The 22,137-nt window shown below is 37.4% G+C and overlaps 3 protein-coding genes across 3 annotated transcripts in view; 1 reads left to right on the plus strand and 2 right to left on the minus strand.

The window, feature by feature from the left end:
• Nucleotides 1-22,137, minus strand: part of LOC140922660 (carbonic anhydrase-like) — a 99,537-nt gene that overhangs the window by 46,378 nt on the left and 31,022 nt on the right. The gene's annotated exons all lie outside the window — the stretch shown is intronic.
• The window catches only part of LOC140922661 (cilia- and flagella-associated protein 54-like), a 94,820-nt gene that overhangs the window by 29,090 nt on the left and 43,593 nt on the right, over nt 1-22,137 (plus strand). The gene's annotated exons all lie outside the window — the stretch shown is intronic.
• On the minus strand, nt 8,482-13,005 carry LOC140922913 (uncharacterized). The gene is made up of 5 exons (XM_073372960.1): nt 12,795-13,005; nt 12,347-12,406; nt 11,674-11,740; nt 10,065-10,729; nt 8,482-8,952 (listed from the first exon to the last, which is right to left on the minus strand). The coding sequence occupies exons 2-5, from the start codon at nt 12,398-12,400 to the stop codon at nt 8,827-8,829; spliced, it is 912 nt and encodes a 303-aa protein (XP_073229061.1). The 5' UTR covers nt 12,401-12,406; nt 12,795-13,005; the 3' UTR covers nt 8,482-8,826.

Consider the following 22,137-nt stretch of genomic DNA (forward strand, 5'->3'; position numbering starts at 1 on the left):
TTTGAATGGTCTCATCATAGGATTTCGTCCACAGCCTCAAAAGTTAGAGTCATCTTACAAAACTCCACCAAGCACCCTGGCAGTGAAAGGGTTAAGGAACTAGTTAGTTGTGTGTCATTGCTTGGTGGAAAGAATTTAAATAAATCAGTGACTCTGCTATCTATCCCATCACCAGTTTATTGAGAAGAAACAAGATACATTAGTGCAAAATCAGTTAAGCAAAATTTGATCGCGGTTAAGTGCGATATTGTCGTCGCTTGAAGTAGCAATTCACTGGGAAGGTACGCATAGAGTGACTTTCTTCTGCAAAATTATCGTTCCATTCATCCTAGGATTTTAATTTCCAAATTCGGTCATTGTTTAGGCGTAACGAAGGAACCCTTCAATTTTCGGTTTGATTCGAAAGTAGTGAAAAAATTCGGTAGATATCAGAATATTTCACGTTTTCTCCTTTTAAACGTTGAGGAAAACGTGAAATTCTTTGAAAAGAAAACCGAAAATAGCGTACTAATGCACTGCGTAACGCTATCTTGACATAACTGGGGACATGTAGTTTCACTGACTGTTTTGTTTACCATTGCTACCGGCTTCGCTTGTTTTATTGCCTATATGATTCACTAACTATCTATTTTTTGCTTGTGACGGAGTACACGGTGTGGTCCTCAGATTTTAGACTGGTCTGAAGTTGTCGCACATGAGCGGACCATAATACTCTGCTCAAAGTTTCCTGAACTTTTCAAGCTAGAACACAAAAAATAAACAAAATTAATTCATTAGTTTATTACCGGGTACAATAATAATTGTTTTAACCTATTAGTTTGTGGTTCAATTTGAATTAGCTGAACGGTTGGTCTGACATTGTCGCGTATGCAACTGAGGAGCCTGCCGTTCTTGTAGTATTGACTCCTTTAAGCTTGACTAAGAAAAATTAACGTACTATACATCATCTGTTATCCCAATAGTTTGTTTGTAGTACAAAAGCATTGAAATGGTAGATGTATTCGTCGCCTTTGCAACTGAAATATTTCCCACATGGAGCAATAACTCCTGTAATTTGTTAAAGACAAAAACGAGTTATCCATCGGCAGCGTCTTCGTTTAATTTTTACCACTCAGTGAGACGAACCTCTTCCAAACTCCACCCTACTTTCAGCGAAAGTTTGCCATTTAATATTCCTGTAAAAAATGCCAAATAAATCGAGGACCGGTCAATACTACTCTGACAGTGAGTAGCTTAACCACCGGTTTGCTATCTTATTATTACTTGTCGAGTGTACATTCCTAATTGTAAAACGTAGAAGTTTTCTTAAGCTACGTTTAATTCAAGTTAGTAAGCATTACATACCTGGCTGGTAGAAGCGAGGATGTAGTCTTTCACAACAATCTACCGTATTGTTTGCGTTCAAGGAGGCGTAGTGAGGGAAAGTTTCAAACTTTTCAAACTTTCTTCTCCTTTCTTCTTCTTCTTTTTGTTAGTATCATTGTTATTATTGCTTTTGCCACTGACACCATCGCCTTTACCACCATTACCATTGCCATTACCATTACCACCATTATTGCCACTTTTACTGTTGCCATTAGTTACTTTGCCATTTTTACCGTTACCATTAGTCATGTTGCTATCATTACCATTATCTTTGCGCTGATCAGTGGAGCGTTTTTTGGGAATGAGATCCATTCGGTAAATTCTGTCTTCTTTTGTCACAGGATAGGTGTTGTTATCTTCTGTAAAAATAATATGACGATAAATTGTACCTCACATTTCAGAGGTCACACAGTAATATTTTGTCCACAAATCCAAAAGAGGTTCGTGAATTTTGGTAAGTATGGTTGTTTTTACCTGGAGGCTGTCAAGGTGCAAAACGTTTACAGGTTATTCTAGGGTTGGAAATATAGCTAATAACCGAGGTTCGAACACTAGATTCAGACCCAAATTTTAACTTGCATAATACTTGTCCCCATCTCATTGGCTCTTTAACTGGCAGTTAAAAAGAAGGTTTAATGTAATGGTGGATCAGAGAGAGACTATTGTTAATAGCTAATCGCTGACAATTTTCTTATACCCTAAAGTAGTTGCTTAACCTACGAACCTAAGCTTTTGAAGCCATGCACGTAACGCGCAGCTCGTGTCTCATCGATCTAGTGGTTAGGCAAGTGGCTACGTCAAGTAAAATAATCTTGTTTTTTAGAAATTGGGATATATGGCCACAAGTTGTGTTGCACGACTGTTTGTTCTAAGCTATGTTAAACGCTGCAAAACTATGCCTTTTATAGTATCCTGCGGAGGAGTGGTCTGCTCCACAGCCGTTAAAGCCGTTCTTTGTATGGTCACGCAACCCTCCTCCCAAAGTGGAGTGGTGCGTGACGAGGACAAAGAACGGCTATGAAGCAGACCAGCGGAGGAGGCTTTTAGTTATTGGTCTCATTTTCTATTAGTAGCTTTGTTAGTCGTAGCTTGTGATCTGATTTTCTGATATTGCTGAGAATTTATACCTCGTCTTAAATCAAACGAGAATTATATTGTTAGCAGGAAGAGGATCGGTGCATCGATCCTCCTACTAAGCTATGTTATTACAATTAAATAGTAGCTGCTTTAGCTTTTCCCGTGTTCTTCGCTTTTAGTTTCTCTAAAACACCTACCAGGCTTGATAATGTGGTGCATCAGATTTGCTAAATTTCCAAAAATGATGTTTCCCTTGGAATGCGCCCATAATAATTAAATCATTTAGACTATATTATTCCATTTGCGCGATGACGTCACTTTACTGGTACGATCAGAATCCTCCATGGTTTTGCTTTGTTTCAAATCAGAGCTTTGGTAATTGGAACCTCGCTGGGATTACTAAATTTATATATGAACAGGTAAAACGAAAGGATTATGGTCGTAGTATCAAAATGACGCCATCTTCCAAAAGGCCTATTTTAATTTTAATTTCCATTTCAAGTCACACGCAATCATATTTAGGTGCAGCTAAGTAAACTTCTCAAGAATTCATTATTTCATTTCATTTTATTTATTTATTTATTCATTTAGTTATTTATTTTTACTGGTTTAGAAGGTGGCACAGCTGGTTGAAAATAAGTGAGAGTCTCTGTAGGCGTTACATTTCGGCCTTATTTAATTTAAAGGAAATAGAAAAAAAATCAAGTAAATAGGTAAGCACTTTTTTATAGCAAACTGCTATGAATTATTAGACTTTTTTGCCTTTTGCAAAAACTTGGAAAGAACTGCAAATGGTACAGAAGTTTCCCGTAAAAGTTTCCAGAAATTCCGCAAGCTGTTGAATTTCCGGAAAGAGAACCATTAAACCGAAAATTCTGGAGATTCCAGGAGCAAAGTTAAATAAAACTTCCGGGAAAAAAATTTCGAAAACTCGGATATACCTCGCGAGCTTGTCCTCTTCTTTGGACATTTTGGAAAATGCGGTTCCATTCGCTACTGGAAGTAGCTGAAAACTCAAATTAAAACCAGACGTTTTGGTTGAATGGAAAGCGGCTAGGATTTTACTTCGTCACGAAGCGGGTGGGGGGAAGGGGGAGAGTGATCTGCATATTTAAACTGTATTGTTTTTATTGAAGACAATTTGCTGGAAGGATGTAAGACTGCAGGGTGTACCTTAATCCAAAGGGCTACAACAGCTCGTAATATAATTCCCCATGACCAAATACCATGTGAAGATGGGGAAAAGAGGAGAAGTTTACGGTCATTCCCGTGAGCTGGTTCAAGTAGCGACCTAGTAAAGATCAGTAAAGGCACTTGATAGCTTGGTGTCTAAAGACTGAGATGTTTTAAGTCCAACATAAGCTTCTGGTTAGTCTTTTTCAACTTCTGCATAGTCCTTTTTTGTTGACCACCCTAAGAGATCACTCAAGAAAGCATTGCGCCCGCGTGAACTCAGAGGTTATCAATAAGACCAATAACCTTACCAATAACTAATAGCAAATCACAATGAGACGCAGATCGGAACTTGAAGCAAATGCATATGCGGCGTACACCAATGGGAAGGCAAACCTGCCTGTGAAATCACTCATGTCAACTTCGGTGAAAGTACTTTTCGATTGCGAGTAATATGGCTCAACACTGAATATCGAAAACGTATATGCATTCTCGTCCTGGGTGATCTTTAATCGATCATTGCGATCGTTTCCCTAAGCAAAGATATCCTGCGGGCCAGGATATGAGAAAACGGAAATGCCGATAAGTCAGGTGTAAAAGAAAAAAGGCTCACATCGCTGACACATTTACCTGACCAGAAAGTTGTGTGCCATCAAGCTTGTGCTCAGATCCACGGTCATTAGTGCAGCCAAAGTGAACATGAAACTGGAGCAATTCGAAAGTGTTATCTCTCAGGGGACCCCCAGTTAGTGAAGCTCCATAGGAATCAGCAGGTTCAATTTCAGGTGAATACCCGTTGTTTTTAAGCGTCCCAGTAACAAGTCCCCTTGTTTTATCAAAAGTGATTTTTTAAAGGACGGTAGCTAGCTTCCTCAACCTCGCTCGTTTTGATGTCTATTGGGGATTGTTTATTTTTACCAAAGTGATTAGGCTAATTGGGATCCGTCATTAAGGTGGCTGGACACAGTTTTGTGGGCGGTCAGCGGTAACTCACGTGACGGCGCGTGTTTTAAATTAGACAAACAAACATGGCGGCGAAAAAAGCAATGGTAGAAGACGATTTCTCAAAATATACTCATTAAAATGTTATTTCTGGTAGAATTTTTGCTTTTATCGTGTTTTAGATAATAAGAACTTTAAAATGGAAGTTGAACAGACGAATTTTGTGACACATTTATTAATTACAGCAAATTATATTTTTGATTATCTAAAAACTCGTCTGTTAAAATTTGGTCAAATAAGTTTTAAATTAAATGATTAATTATAGCAAGCTGTGCGCAAGTTTATAGGAAAATCTAATGAGCGAATTTTATGTAAACTGAGCAAAAGTGAAATTTTAAGGTTGCATTCAATCGTTCATGTTGCCACGGAAACTACGAAAACGTCAAATTTTATCTGTCAATCAAAATCTTTCATCAGTTTACTTTTCAGTTGCCAAGTTTCAGCCTGTGAGCTGCAACCTTTATCTTGCCATGATTTCGCAAATGACATATACTCACAAAGTGCCAAAACTGTGTTCAGCCACCTTAAGCTGGAGCATTTTAGTGGGGAAACAAATTAAAAGAGAAAAGTACAAAAGCTTACCATCGTCAGAGCGAAACTTTTGTGATTCGCTCTGATCTAAAACATGCCATATCAGACACTTCTATCAAAAATTTAGGACAACAAAAACCAAGAAAAAGACAGCTGCTCTTTAAAAATCAAATGGAAATAAGAGTAATGAAATTCATTAAATTTGGTTTTGTTCACGCCCTTTTAAGGTCACGTGGAAAAAAGTGATTTTATAAACTATTGTTCTCGTTTCACCCCCAGACCGCGACTGAACACCCTATGAAGGTGGTTAAAAGTGACTTTGTCAACGTTGATAAAGCTACTTGTTCCTGTTTAACCCATAAAACGACGCAGCACCGTGAAGTTTGTTTCAGAACAAACCCCTTCAAACATAACATAACATAAATAATTTAATCAACCAATGAGACACAAAAAGAAATTCACGAATTTATCGCGTGAGAAACGTCCCCAGGAGAGAATATTTAGGAAATCCCACCCTACTTTTCATGGAACCTTGCTCGAAGTCAGATTATTTTAAAGCCAAAATTGACAAAGCAGACAACCACAGGCTATTTAAAACTGTTGATCGACTGTTCACCTCAGGATTACCGGTTTCACCAACTATCTATAATTCTCTGGATTCCTTGTCGGAAAATTTTAATGACTTTTATGTACAAAGGATTCGGAACCTCAGGAATGAGTTAGAGGGAATTTCTAAAGATCAATGCTATACCTGTAGCTAATGACTCTGTTAGATGTTTTCACTTATTTTTGCAGTTCGAGATCTGATCTTTAGTTGTGATACGGTTAACAAATTATCAGATCACTTTCGAGTACGTCTTGTTCACTCGACCCAGTACCAAGTCATCTTCTAAAGAATCACCTTCAGTTGACGCCATAAGTCCAGTTATAACAGCTATTGTCAACGAATCTTTAAACTCTGGTGAATTCCCTTCTGCGCTTAAACAATTATTGATTCGTCCAGTCCTGAAGAAGCCAGATCTTGACAAGGATGTTTTAAAAAAATTACTGACTTGTAGCCAATACCTTTCCTAGCAAAAGTCATTGAGAAGGTTGTAGCTGTTCAGACACATGTCTTCTATGCAATCCGCCTACCGAAAACAGCATTCCACTGAAAGTAATGACTGATGTTCTTAGGACTGTTGATTGTCGGCAAGATGCTGTTTTATATTAGTCATGCTTGATTTGTCAACCGCATCTGACACCCTAGACCATACTATACCTTTGGATAGGCTGAGTAGATACTTCGGTTTTTCCCGCACAGTGCTAAGATGGTTTTCGTCTTATCTTACTGGTGGGATACAATCTGTTACTATTGGTAACACAACATCTAGCAGTCGAAGATTTGAATTTGGAGTTCCGCAAGGTTCGATACTCGGTCCTCTCTTGTTTACTCTTTATACAGCACCTATTCAAGACATAATTTCTGCCCATATAACCTACATTGTATGTTCTACGCCGATGACTCCCAACTCTAGATAAGTATTGATCCTCTTGATCAACGTCCTGCCTTCAACACCCTTCAGAAGTGTATTGGTCAAGTTATAGAATGGAGCATCATCAGTAAGCTAGCGTGCAATTAATCCTAGTAAAACAGAGGTTATTCAATTTAGTTCTCGTTTCGTCAAGAACCCAATTCTCAGTGATTTTTTGATTGGCGACTCTACTCTAAGAGTACAACCATCAGACCGACTTTGTAATCTTGGTGTCAACCTAGATATAGAAAGCTCAATCTTGCAAAAAGGCTATGCTAGCGATTCGATTCACTGGCAAATTGAGAAAGTGTCTGAGCAAGGATCACCTTAAGACGATGGTCAATGCTTTTGTTACGTCGCGTACTTTGAATTGAATTATTGTAACAGTTTATACTGTGGCTTACCCAAGCGAGAAATGGACAAGCTGCAACGTGTTCAGACTCTGTGCTGCACGCTTGGTTTCAGGAATAAGATCTGACCATATAACTCCTGTCATGAAAGGCTTTCATTGGCTTCCTATTGGTGCACGCATCGACTTTAAAATAGTGCTTTTAACATTTAAAATTTTAAAAGATTTATCTCCTTACTATTTGTCTTGACTCCTTCTCAATTATCAGCCGGCTCGTTTACTCCGCTCATTTAATAGATTGCTTTTCCAAGTTCTTTCAGTTAATAGCGTGGCTTATGAACACCGCTCATTTTCATATTATGCACCGAAAATCTAAAACAGTCTACCTGGTCATATCAAAAACTCTGAATCTGTCTCTACTTTTAAGCAACGTTTGAAAACTTTTCTTTTTAGGAATAATTACTGTATATAGTTTCATTTAGACTTTATTTATTGTGAGCGCATTTATTATAAGCGCTATTTTTGTAAGCGCAGTGAGAATTCTTTAAATGCGCCATAAAAACCTACTATTATTATATTATTAATTATTATTATCATGGGGTTGAAAACGCTTGTGAGCGAGTCAATCTGACTTTTCTCATGATTTGTGTGAAAGTTGCACGACACTTTTCAGCTAATCATACGTTTAGTATTAATTACCAAACTAATTTCCACACCATATGTTCATCACACTAAAATCTCTTCAGAGGGTAATTAAGATAGATTAGAATGAAGGAGAAGCCTTAGTTCAAAGTCCTAATGTGCAGGAAAAATAACTGTCTTATAATATGCCTTGTTCTCATCTGGGTACGCTTTCGTTTGCACTCGCGATATGAAATGTCCCAGCAAGACATCCGGGATACAAAATATGCGCAGTATCAGCATGTACTTAGATGAGGAAGTCAAATGCAGTCTGGAAGGCCTTTTGTCGGCAGAGAAGATCAATGGATGGATGTTCGACTTACTCGTTTCGTCAAATCAACAAAATTCAAACGAGATTCAGCAGAAAGGGATTTCATGTCGAACTTGACGGTTTATCTTGATGAAGTAACAGAATACTCGAGGCCATCTCATCAAGTAGGTGTTTTCCAGAAAGGGATCACTCGATGGGAATTTTCTATAGAAGCAGCGCTTCCAGAAGATCTAACCGAAAAAGAAACAGTCAAAAGGTTTTTGCATGAACTCTGGAAGTATTCGATTTCCTAATCTTCCGGTCTTTCGCCTTAAAACGATTTTCCAAAATTTTCAATAATTATGTACGGTAATCCTAGATTCTCAAATTTCTAACTATTTCGAGGTATTCCCTTGTATTTTCAAAATTCAGCTACCATGTTCCCCAAACGATGTTAAGAAGAATTCCAGCTGCAGTATTTACTACTGAAAATACGCGTCTTTACCCGATCAAACGCCGTAGGTGGAAGCAAAAAATGGGGATTCGAGTTATCTCGATCCATCAAAGTGCTTCCAAAAATTGAAAAATGTTGCCATCCACCTTAAGGAACTAGTTGTGTATCATTGCTTTGAGGAGAGGATTTAAATAAATCAGTGACTCCGCTATAAATCCCATCACCAGTTTATTGAGAACAAACAAGATACATTAGTGCAAAATAAAAAAAAATTGCCTTATAAAAAACCTTACAAAAGTTAACGAAAACATAAAATTCTTTAAAAAAAAACTTTAAATAGCACAATTAAGTGCTATCTCAACATGATATGCACTTTGCCTGTTTTGTTTACCATTACTGCCAGCTTTGTTTAATTTATTGCCATTATGATTCACTTGTCATTATTTTTTTTTGTGACGGAGTACACATCGCGGTCATTCAATTTTTGGACTGGTCTGAAGTTGTCGCACATGTGCGGACCATAATACTTTGCTTCAAGTTTCCTGAACTTTTCGAGCTAGAACACAAAAAACAAACAAAATTAATTCATTAGTTTATTAACGACGCATCATTTGTTTTTTAAACTGACAGTTTGTGGTTCAATTTAAATACAGTGAATGTGTTGGTCTGACATTGTCGCATATGCAACAGAAGAGCCTGCCCGTAATCTTGTAGAATAGGCCTTTTGCAAAATCCTTGTAAATACTGTCGTTAAATCTTTCCCTTACGTATTTAAGGGCTCAAATTGCCTGTTATGAATAAAAAGGAGATTTGAGCCCTATAATTTCCAAATTTACAGGGTTTGTATGGAAAACCACTTAATCGCGACTGGGTGGCAAGAGTTGTTTTTAGCATACGAACCCTCGTAATTTTCGGCGGCTGTTGCCATCGCTAATTTTGCGATATACGGCTGAAAATTTACAGGTTACCTAATTTTAATATGCTCTTTCTGTTCCTGCTAACCAAATTTTTCAAAAGCTAACTGTTTTCGTGTTTACAGAAAGTTGAACACGTGTTCAACTAATCAATGCAAAAGGCCTGTTGACTCCTTTAAGCTTGTCTAAGAAATATTAACTGAACATACTTTACATCATCTGTTATTCCAATTGTTTGTTTGTAGTACAATGTTAAAAACATTGAAATGGTAGACATTGTTGTCGCTTTTGCTACTGAAATATTCGCCATATGTGGCCAAAGGTCCTCCAATTTGTTAAAGGCAAAAACGAGTTGTCCAGTAAGAAGAATGTCTTGAGGCCCTGCCAGGGTAAATTCCGACAAGCGACATGGCCCAAAAAGTAGCGACAGCGCTTAAAATGAAATCGCGACGAGAGACAACCTCCCTCGGCCAAATTGCGACAGTGACGGCAAAGCAAACAATAAGCGACAAGCATTTATAATCACCGACACGAGACGCGAAGGGCCTCTGTCTTCCCAACATCACCCCATTTCCAAAGAAAGTCTCATTTATTCCTTTAAAAAAATGTCAAAGAGCCGGTCAATGCTACTCTGACAGTGAGTGGCTGAACCACCGATGTGTTATCTTAGTACTTGTAGAGTGTACACTCCTAACTGTAAAGCGTAGAAGTTTACTTAAGCTAGGTTTCATTCAAGTTAGTTAGCATTACATACCTGACTGGTAGAAGCGAGGATATAATCTTTCAAAACTATCCACCGTATTGTTTGAGTGCAAGGAGGCGTAGTGAGGGAACCCCGGTAAGTGAAGTAACATTTTAAAGTCAAACGTTTGGCGCCTCCTTTCTTCTTTTTATAACCCTTGTCATTGCCACCATTGTCTTTACCACCATTGTCATTGCCACCATTACCATTGCCGCCATTACCATTACCACCATCGCCATTACCATTGCCATTACCATTGCCATTACCATTACCATTGCCATAACCATTGCCATTGCCATTGCCATTACCATTGCCATTGCCATTGCCATTGCCATTGCCATTACCATTGCCATTACCATTGCCATTGCCATTGCCATTACCATTGCCATTGCCATTACCATTGCCATTACCATTGCCATTGCCACAACCATTGCCATTACCATTGCCATAACCATTGCCATTACCATTGCCATTACCATTGCCATTACCATTGCCATAACCATTGCCATTTCCATTGCCATTACCATTGCCATTACCATTGCCATTGCCACAACCATTGCCATTACCATTGCCATTACCATTGCCACCATTATCTTTGCCCTTTTTAATGGAGCATTTTTTGGGAATGAGATCCTTTAAATAAATTCCATCTTCCTTTGTCACAGGATAGGTATCCTCTGTAAAAATAATATGACGGTGAATTGTACCTTACATCTCAGAGGTCACACAGTAAGATTTTGTCCACAAACTCAAAAGAGGTTCGTGAATTTTGGAAAGTATGTTTTTTTTTACTTGGAAGCTATCGAGGTGAGTTCTCAAGATGCAAAAAGTTTACGGATTGTTCTAGGGTTGGAAATATTATTAACTAATAACCGAGGTTTGCACACCAGATTCAGACCCACATTTAAAGTTGCAAAATACTTGTCCCCATCCCATTGGCTCTGTGACTGGCAGTTGAACAGAAGGTTTAATGTAATCTTATGGTGGATCAGAGAGACATTATTGTTAATAGCTAACTGCTAACAATTTTTTGGTACCCTAAAATAATTGTTTAACCTACAAACCTAAGCTATATCTTTTGAAGCCATGCAAGTAACTCGAGGCTCGTGTCTTATCAATTGTCCAGTAAAACAATCTTGCTTTTAATGAAAGGAAGTTAGGGAACAATTTTGAATTTGGAATATATGACTACAAGTGTTGCACGACTGTGTGTGTTTGAAGCTATGTTAAAACTATGCCTTAATCACAGTATCCTGCGGAGGAATGGTCTGCTCCACGTACAGCCGTTCTTTGTGTCGTCACGCAACGTTCTTCCCCAAGAAGAGCGTTGCGTGACGAGTACAAAGAACGGCTGTGAAGCAGACTAGCGGAGGAGGCTTTTAGTTATTGGTCTCATTTTGTACAAGTAGCTTTGTTAGTCGTAGCTTGTGATCTGTTTTTGTGATATTGCGGAGAATTTATACCTACTCTAAAATCTAACGAAAATTATATTGTTAGCACGGAGAGGATCGGTGCATCCTCCTACTACGCTATGGTATCACAATTAAATAGTAGCTGCTAGATGGTGGTGGGTTTTGGCTGTTTCCGTATTCTTCGCTTATACTTTCTCTAAAACACCTACCAGGCTTGATAATGTGGTGCATCAGATTTGCCAACTTTCGAAAAATTTTGTTTCCCTTGGAAGGTGCCTATAATAATTAAACAATTTAGAATGACGTCAAGATGACGTTACTCTTCTATTACGACCAGAATCCTTCATGGCTTTGCCTTGTTTCAAATTAGGGCTTTGGTAATTGCATCCTCGCTGGGATTACCAAATTTATATATGAACAGGGAAAACGAAAGGATTATGGTCGTAGAAGTAAAATGACGCCATCTTCCAAAAGGCTTATTATAATTTTAATTTCCCCTTCAAGTCACATATATTGAGGTGCATCCAAATAGACTTCTCAAGAATTCATTATTTTAATTTTTTTCACTGGTTTAGATGCCCGTTTTTTTTCGAAGATGACACAACTGGTTAAAAATTAATGAAAGTCTCTGTAGGCTTTACATTTCGGCCTTATTTAATTTAAAGGAAATGAAAAATATTATTGAGTAAATAGACTAGCACTTTCATAGCAAACTGCTCTGAATTATTGGAATTCTTTTGTCTCTGGATGGTTATAGCCACGTTTTGCAGGAATAGGATTTTACTTCTTTACGAAGGAGGGGAAGGTTGCTCTGCATATTTAAGTTGTAATGCTTATATAGCGGACGAATTTGCAGGAAGGAAGGTAGACTGCAGGTTGTACCTTAATCCAAACGGCTACAACAGCTCGTGGTTCTTCATCATGACCAAAGACCATGTGAAGCTGGGGAAAACAAGAGAAGTTTAAGGTCATTCCCGATGAGTTGGTTCAAGTAGGGACCTAGTAGAGGCACTTGATCGTTTAGTGTCTAAATAGTAAGATGTTTTCTGTACAACAATAACTTTTGGTTAGTCTTTTTCAAATTTTGCACACTCCTACTTTGTTGCCCACTGAAAGATCACTCAAGAAAGCACTGAGCCCGCAATTGCGAGTAATATGGCTCGGCACTGAATATTGGAAATGTATATACATTCCCGTCCTGGGTAATCATTTCCACCATTGCAATCGTTTGCCTTAACAAAGATATCACGGGCCAGGATATGAGAAAACTGAAATACCGAACTGATTCAAATGTAAAAGAAAAAAGTTTCACGTCGTTGTTATCACTTACCTCACCAGACAGTTGTTTTCCATTGAGCTTGTGTTCAGACCCGCGTTGATTAACACAGCCAAAGTGAACATGAAACTCGAGCAATTCGAATTTGTTATTCCCAAGGGGACCTCCAGTTAGTGAAGCTCCACTGGAATCAGCAATTATAAGTTTAGGTGAATGCCCAGTGTTTTCAAGCGTTCCAGTAACAAGTCCCCTTTTGTTGTCAAAAGTGATTTTTAAACTACGGTAGCTATCTTCTTCCTCAACCTCGCTTGTTTTGATGTTTATTGGGGATTGCTTATTTCCACCACACTGATTACCCAGTTCGTGCCATTCTTCCGGACCTTTCACTATAACGAACAAGGAAATAAAAAAATGGAGCAGTGGGGAAACAAATTAAAAGCGTATTGTACAAAAGCCTACCTTCGTTAGAGCGAAACTTGTGTTATTCGCTCTGACCCAAAACATGCCATAGCAGTCACTTCTATCACACTGACAAGACGACAATAAAAGACAGGTAAATTGCAGCTGCTCTTTAAAAATCAGATGTTACTGAGAGTGCTGAAATTCGACTAATTTGGTTTTATTAACGCACTTTTAAGGTGGTAAAAAGTAATTTTATAAATTTTGTTGATAAAACTATTGTTCTCGTTTCACCTCCAATCCGACGGAACACCCTGTAAAGGTGATTATTATAAAAGTGACTTTATCAACGTTGACAAAACTAATTGTAGTTGATAAAACTTAGTACTTGTTCCTGTTTGACCCCCAAACCAACGCCGCTCCGCACAGTTTGTTTTAGAACTAAACCCTTCAAACATAACATAAAATAAATAATTCAATCAGACAATGAGACGCCAAAACAAATTCACGAATTTATCACTGGGTAAAAACGCTTGTGAGCGAGTCAATCTGACTTTTCTCATGATTTGTGTGAAAGTCGCACGACACTTTTCAACTTATCATATACGTTTAGTATGAATTACCAAACTAATTTCTACACTATATGTTCATTACACTGAAATCTCTTCAGCGGGTAAGTTAGATTAGAATGAAGGAGAAACAATTCAAAGTCATAAGGTGGACGAGAAATAACTGTCTTATAACATGCCTTATTCTCGTCTGGGTCAAAAGCTTACACTGTCGTCTATGGCTGTATCTTCTTTGAACGCCTCTTTAGGATTTACTATTCTCAAGAAACTGTCATGGATTTCCCAGATCTCGAGGTTCTTTAACAAATTGCATTTTGCGTACCAGATCAAAGTTCGTTCTAATATAGAAGGACAGTAACTAAATAAAGGTTTATGTAGCTCCAGTTATACTAACCGCCATCTTCTGTGATGTTTACATAGCCCCATTTTCCCTCTGAAAAAGATACAATTAAACATAATAAAGATAACTATAAATAAAGCGGCTAGTTTACAAAGAAGCTGTGGTGTTGCGTTGATGGTGGTGTAAAACACAGATCTGGGGATGGTGGTGTAAAACACAGATCTGGGTTTATCCTGATTTTACAACTGAAGGTAGACTAGTGGGGGGGGGGGGGGGGGGTTTGGGGAGTTGAGAGGCTGGACGTTTCAAGCGTAGGCCCTTCGTTAGAGCGAATCCAAAGTTCCACTGCATGTAGCTAACTTACTAACTTTGCAAAGATCTCCCTCCTTTAAGACCTTTTTGATTCAAAGACAAGGACCAATACGGGGACGAAATTTTACTTTAAAGTTTTATTTCGCGTATTCTTAAAAATATACAGCTATTTCGAGAAAGGTTGTCGGAAAAAGTGCACGCGACAATCCCGAAGGGTGTTGTGGGTGATTTTGAGTTCGCTGTTTTTCAAAGAAGTTTCAAGAAATTGCACGAGAAGCCATGGACATATGTTTGCGAGTGCTAAAAGAAAGCAACAAAAGTAGATTCGACAGCTACAGTGTCAGGAAAAGTGCATTGATCATATCCCATATTACCTTTCGGGATTGTCGAGTGCACAGTTTTGCCGACAACCTTTCTCGAAACAGCTGTATACCCTAAAAAGCTTCTTTGTAGCTTCTTTGTCAGTTGATGACTTGTTGGTCGCTCGCTTGCTTGGCGGATTCGTTCTGACGAAGGCCTGGGGCTCGAATGCATGCGCATAACTAGCTCGGCGGTTACCCAAGATGACGTCTGCTTGTTGGTTGTTAATTGATTGAGTCTTTTAAAGGTGTTAGACAATGAATTATGCGCTCTGAAAGTTTCTACATGAACATAGGGTAAGTGTGTTTGCCATTTACTTGTGTTTTTCATAGATGTTGAGGTGTTTTTGCACAATTTAGTAAAAAGCTGAAGCACGATTTCTGCATTTTTGGCTAAAACATGAGCATAATTTACAAAACCAGCACAGTTGTTGGCATAATTTTAGAAATATAGGAGCACTGCTAGTAGCATATTATGCTACTTTTGCCAACACAATCTATCAAAGCGTACTCTCAGTAGAGATGTTCAATGTAAGCTTATTAACAATAACGATAAAAAGTCAAAAAACAAAAAATATGAGCGAAAGGACAGTGTTATTTGCCACACCCTAAAACGCTATAGTATCGGGTTTTGACGATGTGAAACGAGTTTACAAAGTGACAGGTACACTTCCTAATAAGCCATGCTGGGAGTATAGTTTCAAACAACGACTGCAAATGTTGGGGACAAAAATACGGTCCTAGTTGTTATGTCTTCTACATCACATAATTCACAACTTACCGCTCTCGCTATAGACAGCACCAATGGTAGTGAACAACACCAACAACTTTATTACTGATACCATTTCAAGGTTTCTAAAATTCGATTACAAAGCATAAAAACAACAATAAAATTGACTGATATGATATCAAAAAATGAGAGAAATTGACTTTGCTTGACTGTCCTAATGGTGGTTAAAGCGCAAATTCATGAAATGAAAAAAAACAACAACACTTTAACCTTACTTTTTTAAGTCCTAGAAAACAAATTGTACCATGCGAGGGCCTCGAGAAAGGTGCAAATTTTTTCAAAGCATTTCTGGGGTCGCAGACTCAAAAAGTGGAATGGCGTTAGTTAATAGTCATTGCTCGAAATCTGATAGGTGTAAAGGTGTTCGATGTGTAAGTTATATCATCAATGAAAGATAATGCATACCTAAGACTGTTATCAAGTGAACTTCACAGCTGCTCTAACCGTTCTTTCTGTCGTATCGCACCGTGCCAGTCGCTTGTGACTGAACTACTAGTGTTCACTCCACTAACTGAAAAAGAACTGATCTGTCAAAGGACAAGCTGCGAAAAATAAATACTCCTTTGATTCTAATTGACAAAAGCACTTAACAAGAGCTGAAATCCAGACGAACAGTATATGTATTTTCGACCTTGGCTTAATATCTTAATTAGGATGAATCGAGACTATCATAATACGTGGGTCCAGTGAAGGAGCAGGTGGGCTATTAGACTGTATCAGTTATATTGCGTATTAAACTTGAAACCCTTCATAAAAAAAAAAAAAAACAAGAACTCCACCAATTCAAGATACTCTATTTTTTCCAAAGACCTTGGGCTTTCAATCATAAGCAAAAAGCAAGAAACTTTGTCGTTTTATGCACGATCAATAAAAGTGGGTATATGTGCAAAAAGCAATAAGCTCGGCATGCACGAAAAAAAAGTGGGTCTTCCTTTAATTACGTAACAATAGGAACAATTGAAGGCAATATCGCCAGCGGGAAGTTGACGTTCGGAACTTTTTTAATCAATGTTGACTATTTGAAATTTAACCCTGGGTAATCCAAGAGCACAAAAGCGGCTAAAACAATGTACTGAGTAGATGATGGATGATATTTGTTGCCAATGTTTTAGAAAAACAATGTCTGTTACTAGGTACAAATGTTAACAGATTCTAATTTTAGTGCTAGTAAGTAAAAAAAAACTTTATTCATAAAAAAATAATAAATAAAATATCTGTTAATTCACATGCGACGAAAAAAACTAATAACTTCAAAATTTATATAATAATGTATGTGTATTTAGCCTCGCTCGGCTAGAATTGCTTTTTGCTCTCATTCAGTTGATTGGTTCGACGCGTCCTAAGTTTGACGTCTGACCTAGCCTGTTCCAGGCTCCGAGATAGTCGGGTCTGCTGAATTGAGAAAGCGCAAACACGCCCCGCCAACATTTCGCGTGCCTTTCACTTTCGCGTCTTCCCCACTAACTGAGAGCCTGGAACAGGTTACGTCTGACCCAACAGAAGATCTTAACTTAATTTAGGTCGACCCAACTAATTTAGAGTTTGGTTCGTCCCATGAAAAGTTCAACGTTTGGCCTAGGCCTCAGTTTGTAACGGAAAATAAAAATTGTTATCCATAGGATCTCTCATTACTGTTAATGTGTTATAGTCTCTTCTTCTTCTTCTTCTTCGTCTTCTCCGTCTTCTTCTCTTCTGTGCGAAAATTTTATCAGAACATCTCTGTTATTGCTCCGTTTTTTGAAGCCGCAAGAAATTGCAAAAGAAGCTGTCTACAACACCGCTCTGTTGAAGCTCTACTGGTGTCTATGGTCTTTTTAAAATATATTTTAATTTCCTTTTTTGCATAGTACGATCAGCCTTGCAGATTTATGTTCGCGCTTTGGTTGTTTGCTTGCTTTGTTTTGTTTTTTTGCTGATCAGATCTCTTGATTTGTTGATGAAAACATGGACTTGGCGTTGTCATATGGAGAAGACATGTACGACTTTGTAACTCAGCAAACACTTGTTCATGCATTCATTACCGAATGCATTGAATATCATGGCGTGGTTTAAAAACTATACATGTTAACAAGCTCATTGCAACGTATACAGAACAGTGCTGTCCGACGTTTTGGTTCGCTTTGCATGTTTTTTCCATATGCAAAATCCCGGTTCTGGTTTCTTTTCAATGGTTTCCAGTCTTTCTTCCAGTAACGCTCACGTGCTAGCAGCTCAAGACATTACGGATTTATTTCACGTTATGCAACGTTCTGTACTGTTTAAAAAAAAAACCAGCGGGAGTGTATTATAAGGTTCTAAAAATCGAGGCGAAGCCGAGAGCTTTTTTAAACATGATAATACACAACACTGCAAGTTTTTCGAACGGCTTCAAAATCTCTGATCAGTATAGATCAACTCATTCTTGCACTAATATTTAGATTTGGGGTTTATTTGGTCTAAAAAATTGAATGTTAAGTTTAGCCTTGTCTTTATCAGATAAAAAGACATTCATTAAAAAATTAATTTCTTTTGCTTTTTCTTTATAAATTATTAATGAGTGTTTGAACCAGATATACTAATGTCAAGACTGAATTGTAATTATCGCTTCTCAGAATTACCCCTTATTAAATCAAATTTGGAGACAGGTTATTTATAGCGGGTGCCAAACTTTAGAATGTACTCTGAGCAGTAAATAATTTAAATTCTTATAAAACTCTTCTTAGAGCGCATCATTTAAGACAGACATTTTTCTTTAATAACAACCCCAGTCGTTACAATATAAATAAATATTTTAATCATTTTTATATTTTTTGAAAGTGATTCTTCAGTTAAATATCACTAATGACATTATTGATTCTTGCATTGAAGAGTTCGTTTTCACACTCAGTTTAGTTTGGTTTCATTGCAAAGAGAGCTAGATCATTATTTACATGTCATATTTTGCAGGAGGGCTATGAGACTGTATCAGTTATATTGCGTATTAAACTTCAAACCCTTCATAAAAAAAACTCCACCAATTCAAGATACTTTATAATTTTTTCCAAAGACCTTTGGCTTTTAATTATAAGCAAAAAGCAATAAACTTGGTCGTTTTATGCACGATCAATAAAAGTGGGTAAATGTGCTAAAAGGAATAAGCTCGGCATGCATTAAAAATGGGTCTCTCCTTAATTACGTAACAATAGGAACAATTGAAGGCAATGTCGCCAGTGGGCAGTTGACGTTCGGTACTTTTTTTATCAATGTCGACTATTCGAAATTTAACCCTGGGCAACCCAAGAGCACAAAAGTGGCTAAAACAATGTACTGAGTAGATGATGGATGATATTTGTTGCCAATGTTTTAGAAAAACAATGTCTGTTACCAGGTACAAATGTTAACAGATTCTAATTTTAGTGCTAGCAAGTAAAAAGAAACTTTATTCACAAAAAAATAAAATATCTGTTAATTTAAGATTCAAGATAATTCGTAGAAACTTTAATTTCTTTTCTTGCCAGAGAGTGGATCATATTTACATGTCATATTTTGCGTTACATAAGAAGTAAATTATTATAAGCAATATTAAAAATAAAAGATTACGTCATACTCACGTGGGTATTGCGAGGCAACATTTGGTGAGTTTGGCGAGGAAATGAAATTTAAAACTGTTTTCGAAGTATTGGGCCATTATCGGTGAGCTGGTGTCTCTTCCCTACCGTTTTTTCTTGTAACTCAAAACGTTGACACCCTGTACAAAGACATATAAAGACAGCTAACATTATTTACACTTTATTGACGAATTTCACCATTTAAGTGCGGCATGTTTGTACAAAACACAGATGGAGATCAAGGAAGTAGAATTTTACCCGTGAATTTCTATGTTTGTAATTGGTTATTTAGGGTATTGTTATCAAAACCTACTCGTCTGGGATAGCAATATAAAACACGATGTCTGGTTTTCCGATATTTGAGTTTCAGTAGTTTGAGTATTTCCTTCAAACGCTTGAAGTTGTTTCACGCAAGAAGCCATGCACGATTCGCTTCCAGGCTCCCACGCTTTCTTGCATTTGTAAATTATGTAGTTTCAAACAAAAAACCGCATCCGAATCCCCTCCTAGTTTTGTCCGTATTATTGACCATACTCTAGGATTAACAAAATATATTTTGGGAGGTAAGTAGATATTACCTTGGTAAGCTTATATCGTATTTACAACCTATTCACAATATCTTATCTTAGTGGTGTGTTTGTTGGTCATCTTCCGGTAATGAATCTGAAACATCAATACACTAACAAAGGCAAACGTACTCACATAATCACCGATTAACTCTAGTTCTTATTTTTTGGTATCTATTCAAAATATTTCTCTGCTTCTGATTGACTCAAATTCCTCGACTAATTCTTTATATCCAGCTAGCGTTGACTATTAATTTGCAAGACTTTCACCGCCGCCTCGGCTTTTGCCATATCCGGCAAAATGACGTCAATAGTACCGGATATCGAAAGAAAAAAGGTACGACTGCCCACAAGCCCTTGGGACGAGGCTGCAGTCGCTTAGCTGTTAGTTATATAATCCAGGAAAAAATTGCGGAAAATTTCACACGTTTTACGAAGAGAAAATTCGCGAACTGCTGCCTAATGACATAGCAAGGGGAGCAAAAATACAACTAGATGGACGACAACTGCTATTTCAAGAACATCGCTCGAGGTATAGCATGGTTATTTAGCTTGTTTTTGAAGTATTATAAATTAAACCCTCCTTGATCTGCACATCCCTTCAGATAATACGAAAGTCGAATTCATTAATTGCTAATTGATTGACAAAGGTAATTGCGCAGGTAACAGGGGCACCCAACGAGAATATAATTCAAAACCACTGAAACGTGGCATTGTTGAAAGTATTTAAGTATTTAAACGGTAGATATATATAGGCACATTTTTATCCCCTAAAAATTTTTCATCTGTTCGGATTTCCTAGCTGAAAGTCTGGTGATCCGAAAATTATAGGGATCAAAACTTACCTTTTCAAAAATTTCAGCCAGAAAAAAGCCTACCGAAAGTTCTGGGTGACCTTTTTAGAGTAAAAATCAGTTAAACATGAGCAATTATACCATTATTTAGATGTTTGAAAATCCTAGGAGAGGCAGGCAAGCAAGAAATTTTACAACAAATGTTCCGAAAATTCTAGATCTCAAATCGTCTTCCGAACAGATATTTTCCAAAAACTGACGTTGGGTGCCTCTGACGTAATTAGGTATTATTTGTGCGTTATTATACCATCCTAAATTCTAAATTCAGGTTAAGTCTTCTTAAGCACAGGTATCTTTACTTAGCTTAACATAATTTCTAACGCTGCGGGTGGTATGGACACAGTGTATTTAGACCCTATCTAGTTTGCATTATCCGATATATCTTGAAGTATATTATGCAGAGTATGCAGAGAGCTCTACGCCCCGCTAAAAGCACAGACGCCCGCGCCGGGTTGCATGCAAATGCCTTGAGCTTCCCAGAGTTTTACCATTGAATTTGCTTTGTCCCCTAAGGCCTCATTATTGCACGCGGCTCGATGCGTTTCTGGTGAAGTAGTCCGAGCGAGTTTTCAAGGCCTTGACAAACTGGGACAAGTGAGACACTTGGTTTCGCTTTGGGCGGATCTTTGAGATCTGCTTTGGAGAGCTATTAATCACTCCTCCTTGCGGCTTTCTCGGGAATTCAGACAAGAAGAAAAAATGGCAAAGTATTTCTAGAATATATCGTTCGCTTCAGCAGCCGTAATTCGTAAGGTAAGTTGTTCCTTATATCGATCGTCTGTAAACAGTCGTTATTGCAGAATGTTTCGGTGGGAAATCAAAATTGGAAGAGACGTTTTAGTAATTCGAATTATCGCGCAGATTAAATCTTTTCTATGTAAATATTGGGCCATACCAAAGGCTTTCAAGCAAATGCAAAGCTATAATATTTACAAAGAACACCTGATCGTGACACTTCAGTCTCAGTTGCACTTCACACGTTCTTGCTGTTTAAATAGTAAAATTTCTCAATAACGTGCAAATAATGTTAACTTTGCTTTTGTACAAGGTGTCAACGATATTGAGTTGTAAAGAAAAAAACGGTAGTGTAGAATCGCTAGCTCAGCGATGATGGCCCAGTACTTCGAAAACAGTTTTAAATTTCGTTTCCTCGCCAAACTCACCAAATGCTGCCTCGCAATACCCAAATGAGTATCACGTAATCTTTTATTCTTAATATTGATTATAGTAATTTTAATTACTACTTTTATATAACTCAAAATATGACATGTAAATAATTATGATCTAGTGCTCCTTGCAATGAAGCCAAGTGAAACTAAATAAATTGAGTATCAAAACGAACTCTTAAATAGACAGTGAAATTTAACTAAAGAATCACTTTTAAAAAATATAAAATTCTTAAAATGATTAAAATATTAAGCGAACGTACGGTAACGACTGTCGTTGTTATTAAATGATGCGTTATAAGGAGAGTTTTTTAAAAAAATAAATTTTTTATTGCTCTTATATCAGAGGACAATTTGTTCTAAAGTTTAATATCACCCGTTATAATAACCTGTCTCCAAATGTTTTCTTAAAAATAGTTCTGAGTAGCAATAATTACATTCAGACTTTACATCATTTTTAAGAAATTGTAAATGCC

Source organism: Porites lutea, chromosome 13 (assembly GCF_958299795.1).
Source record: "Porites lutea chromosome 13, jaPorLute2.1, whole genome shotgun sequence".
NCBI classification, from domain to species: domain Eukaryota; kingdom Metazoa; phylum Cnidaria; class Anthozoa; order Scleractinia; family Poritidae; genus Porites; species Porites lutea.

Bases quoted from the DNA above. Each gene is read 5' to 3' on its own strand.
- LOC140922913 (XM_073372960.1), bottom strand. From the start codon at position 12,400: ATGGTCTTTGGTCATGATGAAGAACCACGAGCTGTTGTAGCCGTTTGG. The intron at 11,741-12,346 runs GTACAACCTGCA...TAATTATTATAG, and splicing joins TTGTAGCCGTTTGGATTAAG to GCACCTTCCAAGGGAAACAA. The intron at 10,730-11,673 runs GTAGGTGTTTTA...TTATTTTTACAG, and splicing joins GCACCACATTATCAAGCCTG to AGGATACCTATCCTGTGACA.